Here is a 19,516-nt window from a genome sequence, read left to right as displayed (position 1 = left end):
ATTCCTGCTAATACACTTTTCATTTTCCTTTTCTCGTCTCACAGGTATTATCATGGTCCAACTCCAATTCAATCACAGCAATATGCAACCAGTCAGGATATAATTAATTCTTTTAATAATATTAGGCAAGAAATGGAAGCATATGTACCTAAACTAACTCAGGTATGGAAGAATACATAAAATAATTCCCTCTTGATCTTAGCATCTTGCTTTCTATGTAATTTCTTACCTCACATGTAGTGGAATTTTAATTTTCAGGGTAAGCTTAATTATCTCTAATAGTTTTGTTATTCCATTTATTTTACAACTTTATCCATGCCTTTTGAGCTACTGTATTTAAAATCTAAACAACAGCAAACTGAGTCAATGCTGATATTCAGAGTTGTATACTACGGATACCGTGTTCTTTTGAGGAAATGGTAAAGCTACAAAGTAGTAAAGCAGAACAGTCATGCAACATGAAGCACAGGCCAATATTATTGATCCCCACCCCCTGAAATTTAGGATATAATGGTCTTAGGAGGTCATAGTAAGAAGGTTTATAACTGAATGGGTCTTTTGATCCTAAATGCACTTAGGTAGGATGTAGATCTCACTGTTGGCTGCACAGAAGCTCTGTCCTGGCAACTGGAGGGCAGCATACAGCATAGCCATGTAGCCAGTCTCCCCAGCCAGTATCTGAACTTCTTCTGTTAGTAAACCTAGGATTGGCCCTAAGCAAAGCAGCCACAACTGTGAATGTGTTACACTTCTCTAGAGCAATTCTCTTGTCTCACTTCAAATTAGCTGTACAGTCAGTTCACATACTAGGTAAAGGTTTCTTTGTCCATAAATAATTGGAGAGCTTTAACTGAAAACATGAGCTATAGCACTTACAGGCACTCTGTCTGATTCTGGAGATGAGCAAACTCTTCATCAGAACTTTCCCTGTATCTGCTCAACTGTTTTTGCTATTGGAGTTCAAATTCAACTTACTTTAAAATATTTTGTTGGAAAAAGTGATCTGAAATACTTGTTCCCACTCTCCCTTCAGGTTCTTTCAAGTGGTGATGCTACTAGCACTATTGCAGTCCTGTCACCTGGAGGAGCACTTATGCAGGGTGGAACACAGCAAGCCATAAACCGTAAGTCTTCAGGATGTATGATACTGTAACCATACCTGGCTTGCTGTTTCATCTCCCTCTTAGAATATGTTACAATGATAAAGGAAATTGTGAAAACATAGCTGGAGTAATACTGGGTTACAGGAACAAAAAACGAAAAGCAACAACCCAGCCACAGAGTGAGGGTGGTACTGGCTACACCGGTGCTGAGGCAAGTGAATCAGAGAAAAATCTTACAGAGCAAGTGATTAAGGATGCACTTGATACCAAGTCCTCTAATGGGTTTTGCTTGTTCAGCATTTCTGTATTTAAGATCAACAGCTTGCTGTGGAAAAGGACAACTTGTAGATTGCAAGGGCAGAACAGAACCCCTCCTTCTCACATCTTGATTCAACCATGAATTTCCCTGTTGTCACATTCCTGCCAGTTTGGGTTCCTTTCTCTTTAGTCATGCAACAGATGAATTCCTTTTCTCACAAGGCAGGGTTTATAACAGTTTTCCAGTTTAATTTGTGTTACTTGGTACAAAGTGCAGCAGGAACTAATTGGGACAGCTAAGAAAGCAAGTACGAGTGCTTTGTGGTGCTGAAAAAAGAGAGTCAGCAAGCAGTAGTGAGGTGTGCTTACCCACCCCAGTTGGCAGACTGGGTGTTACACTCCACTGCTCTGAGCCTGATCACCACTTTTGTTTTTTACAAACAGCCTATGCTAGAGTTTGCTATTCACTTCTCAGCTCACCATGCTCCTGTCATCTTCATGACTGCTTTTTGTCTTTGCTTTTTATGATTGTGGTTCCTTCCCTGTTCTTGAGCTCTCTCACCCTTTCTTCTTTAAGAGTATCTGGATTACAGTTCCTTGTTCCTGCCTGGATTTTTCATCTTCCACATGCTGTGACTGTATTCTCATTGTCAACATAAGAGAGGGAAAAACTTGCAGCATCAACCACGAAGTATTTACTACTGCTTCTGGTCTGAGAAACAGGACTACAAATATACTACTTCTAATCTTGGATTAAGTTTGGTGTACATTCTTTGCCTAGCATAGGTCTCCCTATGCAATATACAAGCTTCCAAGTGTCTATCTATAAGTCACAGCTGGCCTGATCTAATACTGCTGATAGTCCCACTTAAGGTGTGAGGCACCTCAGCGTTCCCTCCCAGCCAACCTTACTGTCATTCTAGTAGAACTATATGTTGCTGAACTCCTTGATTAGCCTTACAGTCTCATTTTTCATGTGACAGTTTTAAATGATGTGACAAGATCTTTTTCCTGTTGCAGAGATGGTGCCAAATGACGTTCAGTGTGAACTAAAACATTTATATGTGGCAGTAGGGGAACTGCTACGACACTTCTGGTCCTGCTTTCCTGTTAACACACCATTCCTAGAAGAGAAGGTAAGGCAGAGCTTCCTGCTGTGGCCCTGGTTAAGATGTGGCCAGATCATGGCTTAGAGTGACTGTTGTGAACTTGGAAGCATGAAACTAATACTCGTTCTTTAAATCAGTGCAGCACTTACTTATCCCTAGAACCAAAGGTCCCAAATCAATGTCAGATATTACATTTTTCAGCCATTTCTGCTGGTGCTATTGGTTAAAATCATCCTTGTCCCTGCATGCCTATTAGCACCCTTCAGGAGCAGTTGCTGTAGGCTAGTTTCAAACAGAATGGACAGCTATATTCCAGCTGCAGGTTTCTCATTGCCATTTTAAAACATACAAACTAAAGCTCCCTCCTTCCCCAACTCAGACATAACCCCTGCAGTGACAGTTAAACTTTTCTTCGTTCTTCTGTGCATTACGAAATCACTCAGTCATAGCTTCAAAACATACACTGCTTTTTAGAATAAAGTTGCCTTCAAGAAGAGATGTCAGTCTAGTACCAGGTGTATGATTGTAATCGTTTTTCTGTTGCTATTTTTGCTTTTGACCTCACATGGACCACAAAGATAAAAATTTGTGTTCAGATATGTTGGGTTTTCTGCTGCAAAATGTGGCCTGAAAATCCATAATAGTCTTTGCTTGAAGCACAACAAGAGGTTTTTTGTTAGTATCTTATCTATAATATTTACTGGCAAATTAAAATGCTCAGAGAGACACAGTGCATTTTCAGTTACATTTTGCTTGCCTTAAAAATAAATACATGCTCCAGAATTGCGAGAGACTGGTATTTTGGGAACTTTTCTTCCTCAAACTATACCTAAAGTAGCCCCCAGAATTAGTTACTAGGTTTTTTGCTAGAGAACAATTTGTTAAAGGAAGTGAAGCTTCTGTGCATGTGATTATAATATTGTTTCTGTCTCTCTCAGGTTGTGAAAATGAGGAGCAACTTGGAAAGATTTCAGGTTACAAAGCTCTGCCCATTCCAAGAAAAGATTCGGAGACAGTATTTAAGCACAAATGTAAGGAGAAAATACTTTTTAATTATGTGGGGACATATTAATAGTTTGAATTGTTATCATCAAAGGATGGTAGCTTTGTTACTTCTTGTCCTAGGGCATTTAATGTTTTTCTGTTAACTAGGAAATGGGCAGAGAGAGCTTGGGTACAGGGTTGAGCATGGCTTCTCTCCCTGTATAACTAGCTGAATAATACCAGAAACTATCAAGAAATGTAACTTGAAATTACTTAAGTGAGACAACAACTTTAAAACTGTCTCCCACTGTGTCAGACTTAAAGTGGTCCCAAACTAAATACCAGAACAGGCAGCACAAGCAAGTGTGTCACTTCCCTGTGACCTCAGCTGAGTAGCTCTCTGAACTGCTCCCTCTACAGATACTTTGCAGTTGAGCCTCCAGGTCTGTTCTGTCTTTCCCTGATGGACCTTTTGATTGTAGTGCGATTACTCTTTAGTGAGTAAAAGGAAGAATCCAACTAATTACCTGATCAAAGGGAGGGGAGGGGATCTGTTTTCCAGTAGCTGGAACATTTTTTTTTCCTCTTAATTTTTCAGCTGGTAAGTCATATAGAAGAGATGCTGCAGACAGCCTACAATAAGTTCCACACGTGGCAGTCCCGGCGTATGCTGAAGAAGACGTGAGAAGGCACGTGTACAGGTTTGAGAGCAAAATCTGCAATAGGTGTAGGAGTACAACCTAGCATATGTGCAGATCTTAGAGTTGTTGCAGAAAGACCTGCAAGCTGTGGACTTCCAGAAATGATGCTAACTGAACTTGCACATTTTTGAAAAAGAACTGAGATTAAACTTGAAAACTAGGGAGAAAAACAAGGAAGAACCAAAACAGAAGAGATGAGGTGCAAAAATATTTAAAAGACACTGTTTACTGCAGTTACTCAGGAACTGCTTTTGATTTGCATAAAGAGCTGCTTTCAGAAATAAATTTAAAGAGCGTGTATTAATAAAATCTGTTTTTCTGTCTAATTTTTTTTTAAAGAAGTGTATGGCACAGGGTAGAACTCAAAAGTTTTTCTTCACTGAATTCTGACATTTTACTGAATTCTGTTTGTACTTTCTGCAACAGTTTAACAATGATATTTTAAAATATAGCTTAGACTGTTTTTGCTTCAAACATCTGGGAGAGTCTAGCTATCAGATGACAAGCCTCTACCACGTTTCCCCACCAACTGGAAGCAAGAGACATTGCACTGAAAGCTGTTTATAGTCTGAGGTCCCTAAAGGCACATGGGGGCAAACTTTTGCCTGAAGTCTTGGATTTTTATGCAGAATTTTTTCAGCCATCAGTTTTGCATGTTTTCCTTTTGAGTGCAAGTGTGTGCTACTACAGTCTTTTTTTAAGATGGCATTTGTTCTGAGGAGAGAATGCATTTTTTAAAATGAAGTTAAATAAAGTTTCTTACAAAACAAGTCATTTATTTTCAATTGTTAGACTTTTTTTTATTTCTTCTCCTAAATATCTTTTCTTTCACTCTTCCCTTTTGACTGTTAAACTATTTTTGGCGAATTGATAATCATTGCAAAGAGAAAAGTATGTTACTTACACAATGCCCATAGATACTGGGAATCTGTGCCATACTTTGTTCCAAATGGAATCAGTTCACAATTTCAAACCAACTTGTCCTGTATTAAATGTGACTTCAATGCAAAGTAAACCTGTTTTCTAATATATGCAGTTTAATGACATCCTTGTATTTTGTTGTCATCTTGACTGTACTAAAGTCCAGTATGGGCTACTGAGCTGTTTCACTTCTGACTAAATGTGACTGTTAAGAGTATAAGATGCATTTCCTACAAAGACAAATCAGAGTGACTGTATTTGAAGCAAGCACAGCAGTGTTCTGTACAGCAGAAGAAATTCCCATTAGCCTGCATGATGGCTTAATACTGCATTTTGCCACCACTGGTATGATGCTTAAACATGATAGTATGATGTTGGGTGGAGAATTCTTGCAAATTCTTACAGAAGAGAAGATGTATCTGTATAGCCAAGTCTGTTCTTGTTCTGTGCTACTGCTCCATTTATGCAAGAGGAGTTTTGACTTTACTGATGTGTGGACGTCAGCAGCTTCTTTTTACTCAGTGTTTTTGGATTTTTGTATTATGCTAATATTTTGGTAAAAGCTGAGTTTCAGTTCAATGTCACTGTCTGCACCAAAATTCTGTTTGGAAACGTATGCATATTGTTAAACCTACTTTCCCTGTCTGCTTTTGCAGATAGATGCATGTTACCTGCTCTGTGATGTTCATGTGGTTCTGCTACAAGAAATGACTGGGCTGAGCAAGCAAGATGCCCATTATTTTTGACAGGGTGAAAATGTCACTAGGAATAAACAGATGTATGTAGAGCATTTGGGGAACGAGGTGCACATCTTGTCAAGAGTTACCTTTTGTGATAAATAAGCCATTGCTCTAAAATTTAGGCTTAGGTCATGGCTTTATTAAGCCTAATCCTCTTGTAAGTGCAGGCAGCTCCTAGAAATAAAGGGTGGTTGTGTTGTCCCCCACTCCAAAGCATTTGATCTAGCAGTTACATGGCCAACTTTCAACTGTTGAGTGAAAGCTGTAACACCTTTCATTGTATCAGAGGGCTAGGTTCAAGAAAATAGCCTGATTTATAATCTGTGCCTGAAGTTATAAACAATGCGTTTAAGTATTAGATTGCACTGAGACTTCATTTAAAAAAAAAATTATAGGAGAGTTTTGAACATGCAACTAATTCAGCTTTGATTTGAAGTAATATTTAGTGTTTCTGGAAACACTACAAAACAGTTATTACAGTGAGAGTTTCAGTGCATCACAACAGCGTTTTACAGTTCAAAGGACTGTTTATAATCATTATGGGGGATGGTGTTGCAATAGCTTTAAATTATTATAGTGATATCAGGCTATCAAAATGTACCTTAATTAACAGAACTGGAGGGGGAGAGGACTATGACACTAAATTCAACAGTTTTGCCTAGAGACTATACAGGCAAGGCTGCTATGCACTTCATGTTGCTTTTTCAGGTATTGTGGCAATAAGGCACAGGCCCCTCCTAAAGTAAGGGAGGTAAATTAAATATTCTTTCTTCTACATTGTGTTCCCCTTTCTGTAGCATGGTCCAAAATCAGACTCATTCCTTAAGTTTTGAAACTGAATCATCATGCATTATATTACTATTGGAATCTTTATACTGACTTGTATTTTTAATGAGAATTCATAAAACTTGTATCATTGGCACTGATCTAAGATTTGTAGAATAAACCCTACTGAATTCTAAAGTCAAGTCTTCTCTAATGCTTAGGCTGTGTTTTCTCATGTTCAATTAAATCCCAAACAGGCTCCACTCAGGTCTAAATTGAGAGAGCTGTGTCTAGTGCTAGCTGAGCTGTTCTTTCACGCTCATAGGAGGGGTCAGGAGCAAAAGGGTTACAATACAGTTACTGTCAAATTATTGCTCTGGCAGCAACTCAATGTTAATTGGTCATTTAATTATTAAGTCAAATGATTCATATTTTTCTCTATCATAAACCCCTTTTTAGGGGTTGAGAACCTTTTTCTGCCCCACAGAGTATCTACACCATTATTAGTGCTACTGTCCTTCTGTTTCTGATCATACAAAAGCCAGTTTAAGTCTCCAGGGATTAGTACTTTGCTTGTTCCATATACTGATCCAACAGCTGTTAGTTCAGGAGAGCTGCACAGGCTGCTTTGTCAACTACTCCGATCCAAGCTTTGCTGGTAATAGAGGATAACTTAAAGCAGATACTAACACAAGACTGGCTCAGCCTCTGTAGCCTGTGAATTTCAGCAGATGAAAATACTTGGATGCACCACAGAAAAAGCTGGGCTATTTCTCTCTCAACAAGAGCTCTACCCCAGTCAAGGATGGGAAGTGACATCTTTCCACTGGATCCATTCCTATAAGTCATTTCTTGCACGCTCACAAGCAGCTCTCTAAATTAGGATCTTCAGCTTCCCAATGTGACAAAACACTGATCAACGCCCCTGTGCTTTCTCCACTATCCCTTTAAGATGCTTTTTTACAACTCTTTTCCTTTATACTGTAACTGCATCCTTACAACTTGTATCACGAGGTATTGTTATTAGCTAGAAAGTTTACCTTATCCTTTGCCAAAACTGTCAAACAGCTGCTTTATCAAGAAAGCCACTTGTGTGAGCAGGGGAGATAAGCAAGCTTAATACCCAGTTTTCTATCAGCCAGCCTGTTTCCCTTTCTGAAGCGAAGAGCCTAGCCAAGCATCCCTATGATCTGCAGGCTGTGTATTAAGTGGCTTTGGAGTCTTTGTATAGCAGCAGTTTCAAGTGTGTGAGCCAGAATATTCTCAGCCAGTTTCCAGCCTCTCCCTCACCTTGCAGCGAGGGGTGGAGCTCCATCCACACGGAACACTGCAAGTTCAGTTTGAAGAGCCATCAGACATCACTTTAACATCGATCCTCCATTAACCCTCCTAACTAATGGCGTATGTGCTCCTGCAGTAGAGCCTGGGGAAACATTAAATTACCTAACCCCATCTCCTGGATTTTCTTCAGGACACTTTAGTTCCCCTCAGCTAACTCTGAACACATCATCTACCCAGGAGAGATCAAAGTCCTTGTCCATAACACTGACCACAAGAGAATTCACCACTCTTATCAATAACACCCTTAATAAGAGAATGACTTTTTTGGGCTCTTTTGCACTGTCAGCCATGGAAGACACAAGACCCAGAGGTGTGAGATGCAGCCAGAGCATTTGATCAGGCTGAAGGAGCAGTGTGTGCTGGCTGGAGAGCCTGGACCAGAGTCCAGACCCAGGGCAAAGCAGTGCACCCAGCCCCTGGGCAGTCTGCACCCCCTTTTCCCATCAGGCCATGCAGTGCCAGTTCACCTTTACTCTGCCCTCCAGGCAGCTTTAGGATCACAGCCAGGTGGCCAGGGGCCATTACAGTGATAGAGGCTTTGAGGAATGCAGCTGGGGCTCTGTTGGCTTTGTCTCAGCCCATGTGCCCTCAGGTGCTGTGTCCCACACAATTAACATCCCCATCCCCTTGAAACCTAACAGCCCTCTGGTCTTCTTCCCCACAGAAGAGTCCACACACCCTTCATCCTTGTAAAGCCAAACTACTCCAGTAGCTCAGATGTCAGCATATACTCCAGGAAAAAGTGCCCTGGACTTAAATCAGACCCTGTCCTCCCTGCCTGCCAAGATCCCCTTTAACAAGGCTGGTTTGTCACTAACACCCACAGCCCTCACAAACCATAAATTACATCTGAAGCTTTGAAGGGCAGTCCTGCTCCCCAAAAACACCAGCTAAACTTGGACAGACTTCTATTCTCCAAGATGTTAGCATCAAAACAGCCCCACTCCACTGCCTTCCAACCCAAGTTCATTCATGGGCACAACACGACAAGCCAGCACTTTATGACTCTTCCTGCACCCAGCAGAAGCATCCTCAAACACTGCTGACATCCTCCACTTCCATGCACCAGCCTCCTTGAGTGAGCTCCTGCCCTTTGTGCTCACCCACATGACTGCTCATCACCTCTTTGGCACAATGCTGTCTTCACCACACCTCGACACCATGCCCAAGCACCTTGTAGCCTGGGAATCTTGGATCCTTCTGTATAACCTTCCTGGACATCAGCTGCCAATCTACATACCTTGCCAATCTACAATCTACATACACCCACAGCTGTGCATTTCATCCCCTCAAACATAAGGGAAAGTAGTGTCTTGCTTGTGGACTTAAATTCTTCTGTCCTGGTTTCAGCTGGAGCTAATATTCTTCTTAGTAACTAAAATAGTGCTGTGTTTTGGATTTAGTATGGGATTTGGCATGAGAGGAATGCTGGTAATATACCGATGTCCTTAGTTGCTTCCAAGAAGCCACAGACTTTTCAATTTCCCATGCTTTGCTAATGTGTACAAACTAAGAGGGAGCATAGCCAGAGCAATGGATCTGAATTGTCCAGTGGGATATTCCGTATCACACAACGTCACACTCAGTATATAGATGAGAGTCATCTGGGAAGTGTCTCTGTCTTCTGGGATTTCCCCCTTCAGGATCTCTAGCCTGGGACAGGCTGGGCATTGATCAGCAGGTGGTGAGCAGCTGCACTGTGCATCACTTGTTTGTATATTCTGTTGTTCTTATCAGCATTATTATATTTTATCTCAATTATTGTTTTTATCTCAAACCATGAGTCTCTACCTTTCCAGTTCTCTTCCTCATTCCCTGGGAAGCAAGCGGCTTACATGGGATTTAGCCGCCTGCTGGGTCAAACCAGGACACCTCCTTTTCCACCCTCCAACTGCATCTCTTCAACAGGACCCTGGCTGCAAGCTGCAGAGGGAAAGATTTGAGCATGCTCAAGCTTAAGCTTCTGTTAAAGACCCAAACACTTAAGGAATTGGCCAGAGATGACCAGACTTTCTGGGTCAGGAGCTGCATGTTCCTAGGTCCTGTGCGAGGCATGTTGGCCTCAGGTGGGACTTCAGCCCGTTGCATGAATCACAGTTTCCTCCCTGACCTAACCTGCAGACTCTCCACTCACAGCTGACAGACTGATAAAAGGGCATTGATAACAACTTCATTTGACATATGGCATGTCCCATGATCAGAACTGACAACTCGGATGCAAAGCCCCACCGCAGCCACTTCCCGTGCGCACTTTCCCCTCTTCTCCCTTTGCCCTACTTCTGCAGATAGTAGTTGAGGAAACTAATGCCAAGTTGGAAAGCCACGTGCTTCCTAGCTGACAACCCCTGACCCCAGGCAGGGTTCCCCTGCCTGCTGCTCACGCAGGCACCACGCTCCCCTCCCCTCTCAGCTACCAGCAGATCACCAGGTGAGACAGCAGCAATGAGGGACAAGCAGGGACGCTGGCAGCGGCTGGTTGGTTTTGCCAGGTGTGCACTCACAGCAGGGCAATGATGGCACGGCCAGAAGCAGACAGCAAAGACCCCAGCTAGTAAGCACCCAGCATCCTGTTCTGCCAGAATGGGCCACACAAAGCACATCCATATGAAAAATGCTCTACAGCTGCACAGCACGGGCACCTGGGTGCCCTCAGTGTGCCCTGTGGGGAGACATTAGGTCACCAAAAGCAGAATGCTTCCTTTTGCCATGCAGAGCTCAGGAATTAAACCCTCAAGAGCTTTCTGCCTACCTAACCCTTCAGGCAAACAAATGGCTCCATCAAATCTGGTTTTTGCACATCCTGCAGTGATTCCAAACAAGAGCTTCAGGACTGTGGGTTATGGTGATATTAAGGTGAACATGGTACCAAACACAACCAGTATCATTGAATGGTCTGGGTTGGAAGGAACCTTAAAGACCTAATTCCAACCCTGCTGCTATGGGCAGGGACACCTTCCAATAGACCAGGTTGCTCAAAGCCCCATCCAACCGGGCCTTGAACACTTCCAGAGATGGGGCAGCCACAACTTCCCTGGGCAGCTTGTGCCAGTGTCTCACCATCCCCACAGTCAAGAATTTCTTTAGTAGCTAAGCTAAATCTCCCCTCTTCCAGTTTAAAGCCATTCCCCCTTGTCCTCTCACTACAAGCCCTTGTAAGAAGTCCCTCCTCAGCTTGCCTCTCATCCCTTCAAGCCGAGTAGAGGACAAGAATCACCCTCCTTGACCTGCTGGCCATGCTTCTTTTGACACAGCCAAGGATACCGTTAGGCTGCAATCTCACACCAACACCCACAAGTTCTCATCAGGACTGTTCTCAATCCATTCTCTACTCAGCCTGTATTAGTGCTTGGGATTGCCCCATCCCATGTGCAGGATCTTGTACTTGGCCTTACTGAACTTCATGAACCCACCCCTCAAGGCTGTCAGGGTCCCTCTGGGTGGCATCCCTGCCCTCCAGCTTGTCAACCACACCACACAGGTTGGTGTCATTAGCAAACTTGCTGAGGGTGCACTCAATTCCACTGTCATCTCCAACAATTATGTTAAACTGCAGCAGTCCAAATATTTACCCCCAAGGAATGCCACTCATCACTGATTTCTACTTGGACATTGAGCCATTGACAGCAACTCTTGGAATGCTACCATCCAGCCAATTCCTTATCCACCCAGTGGTCCATCTGTCAAGTCCATGTTTCTCAGTGGTCCCTGAAGAAGCCAATGTTTGCTCTCCTGAAGTCCAGGGTAGTGAGCTTGCTGTGCATCCTCCTCACTGCCCAAAGGATCTTAAATGCCACCATTCCCTGGTGTCTGCAGCCAAGGCTGCCTTTGAGCTTCACATTCCCCACCAGCCCCTCCTTGCTGGTAAGAACAAGGTCCAGCATAGCTCGTCTCTTTGTTGGCTCCTCTATCACCTGGAGAAGGGATTTACCATCAACACATTCCAGGAACCTCCTGCATTGTTTATGCCCTGCTGTGCCTCCAACAGATATTGGGGTTGTAGAAGAGCCCCTTGAGGGCTGAGGCTTGTGAACATGAGGCTACTCCTGTCTGTCCACCAAGGGCCTCATCTGCTCACTGGTCCTGGTTGAGTGGCCTGTAGCACTATAATGTCCCCACTATAATGTCCCCTGTCCCTGCCCTCCCTTTAACCCTGACCCATAAGCTCTCAGTTGGCTCCTCATCCATCCCCAGGTGGAGCTCCATGCACTCCAGCTGGTCACTGACATAGAGGGAGACACCCTCTCCTGGAGTGCCCTGCTTGTCTTTCCTAAAGAGCCTCTAACCTTCCACTCCAACACTTCAGTCATAGGAGTCATCCCACCATGTCTCCATGATGCCAAGATCACAGTCCTGCAGGTCTCTTCTGTTTATTGCCCGTGCTTTGTGCATTTGGGTAGAGGTATTTAAGTTAAGCCCCTGATGAAGCAGGTTAGAGTGGTTAGAGTGGCTGGAAGTGTAACTGGAATACAAGGAGCTGGCTGCCTGATTGAAAATGGTGGAATTAAGACTGTATTAGTAATTTAAGGAGTAACAGCAAGGGCCAACTACCAAACGAAAAGAGTGCCTGATAAAGACCACCCACAAGGAATGAGCTCACTCGGTCTCCCAAGACTTGTCTGTCTCACTGGCACCTCTTATCTAAGGAGAAAAGGGGATCTCTAGGTTTTACATGCTGAGTGGCTGAGCATGACACTGCTCTGCATAGAACAGATGTGGAAAGCAAGGGGCAGTTTTGGGGAGAGTGGTCCCTCAAAAAAGGCACAGGAATGAAAAGCTCAGTTGGTTTCCAAATGCACTTCCTGCCATAATTTAGAATTTACATTGATCCACTGGGAGTTATTGAAAACTTAGGAGAGATCAGATACTTTCCTCTCCAGTCCTCTGGCTAACTCTAATTCACAGAAATGCCACTTTTTCCTGTATCAAATTCTGTCACTAACTCCCAAACTGGCTTGTGCTCTTTTACAGCCACTGACAGTGGAGTGCTTTTTCAGGGACCTCAGCCTTGGGTCCTGGGTACTGCAGAAATGAAACAGTCATTCTTCATGGCTTGCCACTCCCTTGGGTACAGCTCTTCAGTTTATCTTAACAAAAGCAAACACACAGAGCAGTCCAAAGGCTAAAACAGGAGTCACTACTACATTTTGTGATAACCATTCTCAGGTGATAATCGCTACTTTAGACTGAGCAAACACCATCACACGAGCATGATAAATCAGAGTAAGAGCCTGCTGTCAGAGCTGTGATCCAAACCAAAATGAGGCCCTATTCAGCTAGAGTTATTTGGATCTCTATCCAGGGATTTAAGCTTTCCTAAGGGGAGAGATTTTTCCCAGGGGCAACATATTTTCCCCAGGGAAGAAAATCCCTCCACTTCATTATGCTCCTCCCCCCTCCCCCCAAGCACTTCATGTCATTCAAATTTAGAATTCTAATTTTCTAGACCATACATCACAGAGGACAGGCAATCCCCCTTTGTTCCTAGAAAGGGGAATGATCCCAGGTCACAGCCAGTCCAAGGCACATCCCAGCTGGAAAGCAGGGATTGCCAGCAGTTTCCTTTGTGCTGATCTCTCTCTTGAAGAGCCTCCCTAGACAGCAGGTTCAAACCTCACTCCTCAGACACACCAAGCCCCACCACTGGCAGGCTGACTTGCTGCCAAGCACCCTTCATACCAATCATGTAGGGGCAGAAAAAAACCCCGCACCCCTCCCTCAAAAAAATAAAAACAAACAAAAAAACCAGCCCAGTGCCCATTCCCTTAGCAGATCTAAATTCACTGGTGCTGGTGATTCCCAGCCCCTGCTTTACTGTGACAGTCATATAGGTAGTGATGTCTAGTTCTTACTCTGCTCTACCAGCAGACAAAGCAAAATGGCTGCTCTGTTGTCTCTCTTTTCCCCCAGCCTTCCTGCAGAAGTACCTGCCTTTTGTAGGACTGGGATGGGAACACGACCTCAGGGCCACCAGCCCCGGGGAGCCACGAGGCATCCTTGGCAGCACAGCTGGCAGAGCCAGGCCTTGATCCTCAACCACCACCTCCCCAGTAAGTGCAGGCAGCCTGGTTTCTGAGGGTACTTTCCCACACAGTCTTGCACAGGCCCCCTCCCTGAGAGCTCCCTATTGTGCCCAAGCTGGAGGAGAGCTGGGACAAAGCACTGCCAACCCCAGGCTCTACCTTGGGCTCCTTGTCTCAGTGTCCAGGTCCTGGGAGGAAACATAAAATACAGCTAGTTTTTGTGCCACCTGGGAGGGAAGCATAGGTGACATAAAAGTACAGTCCAGCCTCCATGGGGATCAGTAACTGACTACACTGTGAGACCAGGCAGAAAAAACTCCCTCTGACTGCTAGAGCTGCTTCTCAGGAAGTGCAGCACACTTGTGTCCGAGCACAAACTGCAGCTGTTTGCTGAACCCAAGTGAAGAATGACAGGCTGATGGAGCCCTGGCCTACACTCAGACACAGCGTGTTCCTTGGAGGAGGGCAGGCAAGCAGGAAGAGCCAGCAACGCTGGCCACACATGGTTCCCTGCCTGCATCTCCAGAGGGTGCAGCCAGAGCGCTGGGGCAGCCCCGCTCCCGGGGAACCCGCAGCACCCGGGGGCAGCAGGGCACCCCAGCACCCAAAAGTGCCTCTGCAGCTGCTGCTGGCTTGGATTGGGCTGCAGCAAGGGCAGCTCTGGGGACTTGGTGCTCTCCTCAAGACACAGGCTGCAGCTGGCATCATGCAGACAGAACCAGGTCCCTGCCAGGTGTGAGGGCTCTGACTTGTCCTGCTGCTCACAGAAACCCCTGTCTGCAGAGGCACTGGATGTGGCAGTCTCAGGTGCAGTAAACCTGTCTGTGGCCAGGAAGAACTTCCTCTGGAAGCAGCATCAGATGGAGAAGGTGCACATTACAATACAGCGGGGCCAATTTCCTGCCAGCTTGGTTCAATCCATGATGACAGTGTGACTCAGGGAGTGGGGAGGAGCATCATGCTTCGTGTCTCCGAGGGCTACCCAATGCTTTTTTTCACCACAGGAAAGCACACAGAAATGGAGGGGAAGCTCACAAAAACGAGCAGAAAGCAGCAATTTCATTTCTGTCCTAGTCAGACTCCTGTTCAATCCCATGGGATGCAGCAGCTGTGCCCAGAATCTCTGCACTCAAACGCAGACGCTTTGTGCTCTGCCCTACAAGGACACCCCTTCCCTGCCCCACCAATCTGCCCTGGCAGCAGAGCCAGCAGCTCCTGCACTCAGGCTGCTGACCAAGGTCAAGGGACATTACTTCAGTATTACTCTTCCCCAGCCACACTCCCTTCTAAATAATAAATATGGGTCCATCTGAAATTGGATGCTATAATTAGATACCCCTAAAGCACACATTGCTGTGTTACACAACACAGCTCGGAGCTCCTGGGTACCAGGTGAGGCTGTATTAGCATTTTTTTCACATCTCAATTTCTTAAAGCAAAATATCCCAGGTGTTCTTGGTTACTGAGCATTTTTCAGACAACAAGGCAGTCTTGGAGCAGGCAAACAGATTTCCCTGGTCTGAAACTAAACCAGAGATGAACTCCAGTCACTAGTGTGTTTCAGACCAGAGGACTAGACTAGAGTTAGCCAAAAACAAAACCTCCAGCAGACATACAGAGTAGATGCCAGGTCCTGAGCATCAATATCTGAGCCCATTTATTGCACACAGCTTGTCAAAGCAGATGCAACTAGGCACAATGCTGTGCAAAACATCAATTTGATTGAGCCAAGCTCCACTGCCAGTCCAAGAAATATCTTGAATTCATTTAAAGGACGAGATCAAAACAAAACCAGGCTCCAAACTCCAAGGCTTCAATACTCAGCCCCATTTCTGCTTTCTCTTCTCAGCAGCAACAGGGCAAGCTCCTGCCTGAATTTGTTCCTACAGCAGCACCAGGAAACCCTGGGCTAGCTGCAGTAACTCACATGAATAAAGTGGAATCATAGTCCATATTACCGTTTTTCAGCTCACTGACATGCTGATAGCACCGTCCCTTTTAAAGGAGCAGGGGTCAGGAACAGCCATGGTGTCAGGAGCAGCATGTGCTTCACAGCTGGATCCTGGTGGCAGTGAGAGCTGTGTGGCACATCCAGACAGCAGCACCATGAGCTGCAGCCACAAGCTCCTTGTGCAGCTCCCCCACCTGCCTGGTTTATATTTGCACATCTAACACCCACTGGAATACAGCAGAATTAAAATACTTCCTGATTCCTTAAAAATCCAACCCTGAGGCCACCCCTCCTGCTGACTTTGTTCAGCAAGAGCCTAACTGGGTAGCACAGGGCCCAAGCCTTGCCTGCTGCACACCCAACCTCTACAGCTGTTATGGAATCTGCATCTGCCACACAACAGCAAAAAGAAAAAAAAAACAGGGTCAACATTTAGGTGTGTCATTTCCCAAGAGCACCATCAACTGACAAGAACATTCATGTAATCAGAAGGGCAGGAAGTGCAGTACCAGTGGTCAAAGGCAGGCCTTCAGCTGTCCCTAGGCAGAATCCAACTTTTGAAAGAAGAGAGGATTGTCTAACTCAAATTAAAACTGAGAGCATTCTCCCATACACACATTTTCTGCATTATCTGCAATATGTGATCTAAATAATTAAAAATGTCACTGGATCTAGATCACTGACACCAGTTTGTTTTTCAGCAAGAAGTCCCAGAGGGATTGGTTAATTTCATTTTGTTTTAAATTGTTGCTGATGTCCAGCATCATAGTTAAGGGTAGCAGATGGAGTGGATGAGATGAGAAGCAGGAAGGCTACTGACAGAGGCTAACTTCAGCTTGTCAAAGCTGGGCTCCTTCACACTCTCACAGATGAAACCACAGCTGCAGAGGAGTCATGTCTGTGCCCACTGAAGGTCCACGGATTAGTTATGAGAGATGTGCAAGAAGTCTCAGATAAAGCAAGATTATCTTCCATTTGCAGTGCAAGGATCCACACATGTCTCTAAGGATCTCCAAAATGACAATGGTTGAAAACCCATCCAAGGAGAAGAATCCAGGGAATAATTTTTCTTGGTTGGCTATGGAAGGAGCCCAAGCAGAAGTGCCACTACTACATGGGTGGTAACTTTCCTGAGCCACTCCCAGAATAGCTATCAGGCTCATTAGGTGCATACAGTTCACAGAATTGCAAATGCAAATCTTTTCTAACCCTGACACATCTTTTGCATGTCTGCAGTCTTTATATCAAGCGGTGCAGAGTCCAATGATTGACTTTACTTTTGAGTAACTGTTTTTTCCTCCCCTTTATTTGCATGTAATAATAGCAAGTTACATAAAATCAGGAAATGGCATCTGCACAAAGTTCAAACTAATTTCCCTACTAAAGGCCTTGTGCAACCTTTTTTACAGCAGGACTTTAATGAAAACTTCAGTCCAGCTACAAGCCTGAGATTACAGGCATTTTCAGGCAACTTGGGCAGGTCACCAATACTTCCTGGAAAACAAGTTTTCTTTTTCACATTTATGCATCAAGTGAGACAGCAATGATTATGCTCTATTCAGAGAAACTGGAAGGTGCTATATCTTCAAAAGGACACAAATCCTATGAAAAGCAATTGTGTCCACATGGCACATAAATAACTTCTCAAAGCTGCATTACCACAAGCAAGCCACTTGCATCTTAAGTACTAGAAATGCAACAAACTATTTAATGTATCTGCCAATATTAAGCATCTATCAGCTTCATCACACATCTGCATTCAAGTTTCCATACAAAATACACAGTTCATTGCCCTGCTCAAGATTTCCAGACAGATTAAGTAAATCCAGGGACAAAAAACTTCAGACAAACATTGTGCAACAGCTTAAAAAGGCTGAATTTAGAGGAAGTACTGGTTGTCCAGACACAAAGTATCCAACTTCCAAGAACCTGATCTCTGTAGGACATCTCAAACTACACATTAGAACTAAGAATTTACTATTTCTTATGTTTAAAAATACTAACAATTTTTTCCTCACTCCCTAAATTCCTTGTCATATATTCAGTAGAACAACATGGGAAAGGATGAGAGAATTTATATTAGAATTATCCTGTTTCTATTAGTAAAGGAGCTCCAGCCTTATGGATCTTTTGCAGAACCCTGTGGGCCAGATTAATCCCGTGCTGTCATCCTGATGTTTCTAATGAGTATGTCTCTTTAGTGCCCTGATTTAGGGGGGTATTTTGCACCTGGCTTGAGCCAGGATGAAGCCTCCACCGCTGCAGGCTCGAGCCCCGTGTTGGGCACTAATAAATTGTTGTCACCATTTGACTCAGTTTGACAACAATGCTCTCAATCCCCTTCCACCCAGGTAGGGAAGAAGAGAGAGAAAGAGAGACTTGGCTGGTTTTGAAACTAAAATACACAGCTTTAATTAAACACTAATGAGAAAAGAAAATATATACAATTACATACAAGTGTGTTCAGGAACGTGCAAAAGCCTCTCACCTCCCCCCCCCCCCAGCAACTCCCGCAGCATCTCCTGAGCTGGGAACAGTCCTGAAAAGTTCCAGACTTCTGCCAAAGACAGAGCAGAGTGATGAGGGTCAGGAGAGCTCGAGTCCAGGGGTTGATGGTGATGGAAGGACAGAGTCCTCCCCAGACACTGGCCATGGATGGAAGAGAAGGGAAGAAGAAGCAGGAAGGAAGTTTCTTCTGGGATCTCTGACCTTCCTCTGAGCTTATGTAGATACATGGAATGGAATATCCCTGGACAGTTTTGCTGTCTGTCTAATTCAGCCTCCTGCAGGGGGGTCATAGATCTCCCTGTAGTGTCTGAGCCAGCAGAGTAAAGAAGTGACCTTGAAGACCCAGCAGTTAGAAAAACATTCCACCATTATCAGTCCAAGCTGGGACACTTTGCTACTAGTTAAAAGAAAGCTGACTGAAGGGAAAAACAAACAAACAAACAAAAACAAAAAAACAAACAAACAAACAAACCACAACTCAGTAAAAGGAAACTTGGCTTAATTGTGGCTCAAACCAGGACACAGTACTTTCTGCAGAATCAGACCTTCAGTGCTTTAGATGTCCAGTGTCTTCAACAGCTGAAAACTTAACTGCTTGGGAGCAGAAGTCAGTTATATCCACTGGCCCTATCAAAATCATTTTCAGCCATTAAAACTGAGGCAGGTATTAACAAGACTCCTGATGTCTAATAGTCACATTTCTTTTTCATCTAAAACCGAATAGGAAGAGCAGAGTTCTGAACTTAAAGATTGAGATAATTGATTAAAAAAAATAATAATAATTAACAACCTACATTGCTTGCACACCTCTCCCACTGGCCTAGTAATCACCCCATGATTTGATTACTGTGCACACTGTGAGCCATGTATTTGTAATATGCAGCTCCCTCTGACATGTGGCCATACCCAGCAGCTGCAGCAGAAGTCAAACAATGGGGCTACTGTTCCAGCCTTGCCTCCTGGCCCACTTCCTCAGCTAAGGATTTTGCCTCTCTGCTTCCTTTCAGTGCTACTAGATCTGAGCAACCTCTGCAGCATCCCTTAGAGCTCCACTTTGTGGAGTCCTAGAACTTTGAAATAAACGGGGAGGGGGGGAAATAGCTCCTGGCCTATTT

General features: G+C 44.3%; 1 protein-coding gene across 1 annotated transcript in view; it reads left to right on the top strand.

Moving 5' to 3' along the window:
• GTF2H1 (general transcription factor IIH, polypeptide 1, 62kDa) overlaps positions 1-4,464 on the top strand; it is a 17,605-nt gene extending 13,141 nt beyond the window's left edge. The window contains exons 10-14 of the mRNA XM_009995382.1: positions 45-162; positions 1,034-1,124; positions 2,382-2,497; positions 3,409-3,501; positions 4,053-4,464. Of these exons, the coding sequence (XP_009993684.1) occupies positions 45-162; positions 1,034-1,124; positions 2,382-2,497; positions 3,409-3,501; positions 4,053-4,139 (505 nt within the window). The 3' untranslated portion in view covers positions 4,140-4,464. The remainder of the gene's footprint in view (positions 1-44; positions 163-1,033; positions 1,125-2,381; positions 2,498-3,408; positions 3,502-4,052) is intronic.
• The last annotated feature ends 15,052 nt before the right edge of the window (positions 4,465-19,516 follow it).

The sequence above is a fragment of the Chaetura pelagica genome, unplaced genomic scaffold (genome assembly GCF_000747805.2).
Source record: "Chaetura pelagica isolate M959 unplaced genomic scaffold, ChaPel_1.0 scaffold94, whole genome shotgun sequence".
Taxonomy (NCBI): domain Eukaryota; kingdom Metazoa; phylum Chordata; class Aves; order Apodiformes; family Apodidae; genus Chaetura; species Chaetura pelagica.
This window is presented reverse-complemented; position numbering and strand designations above follow the sequence as displayed.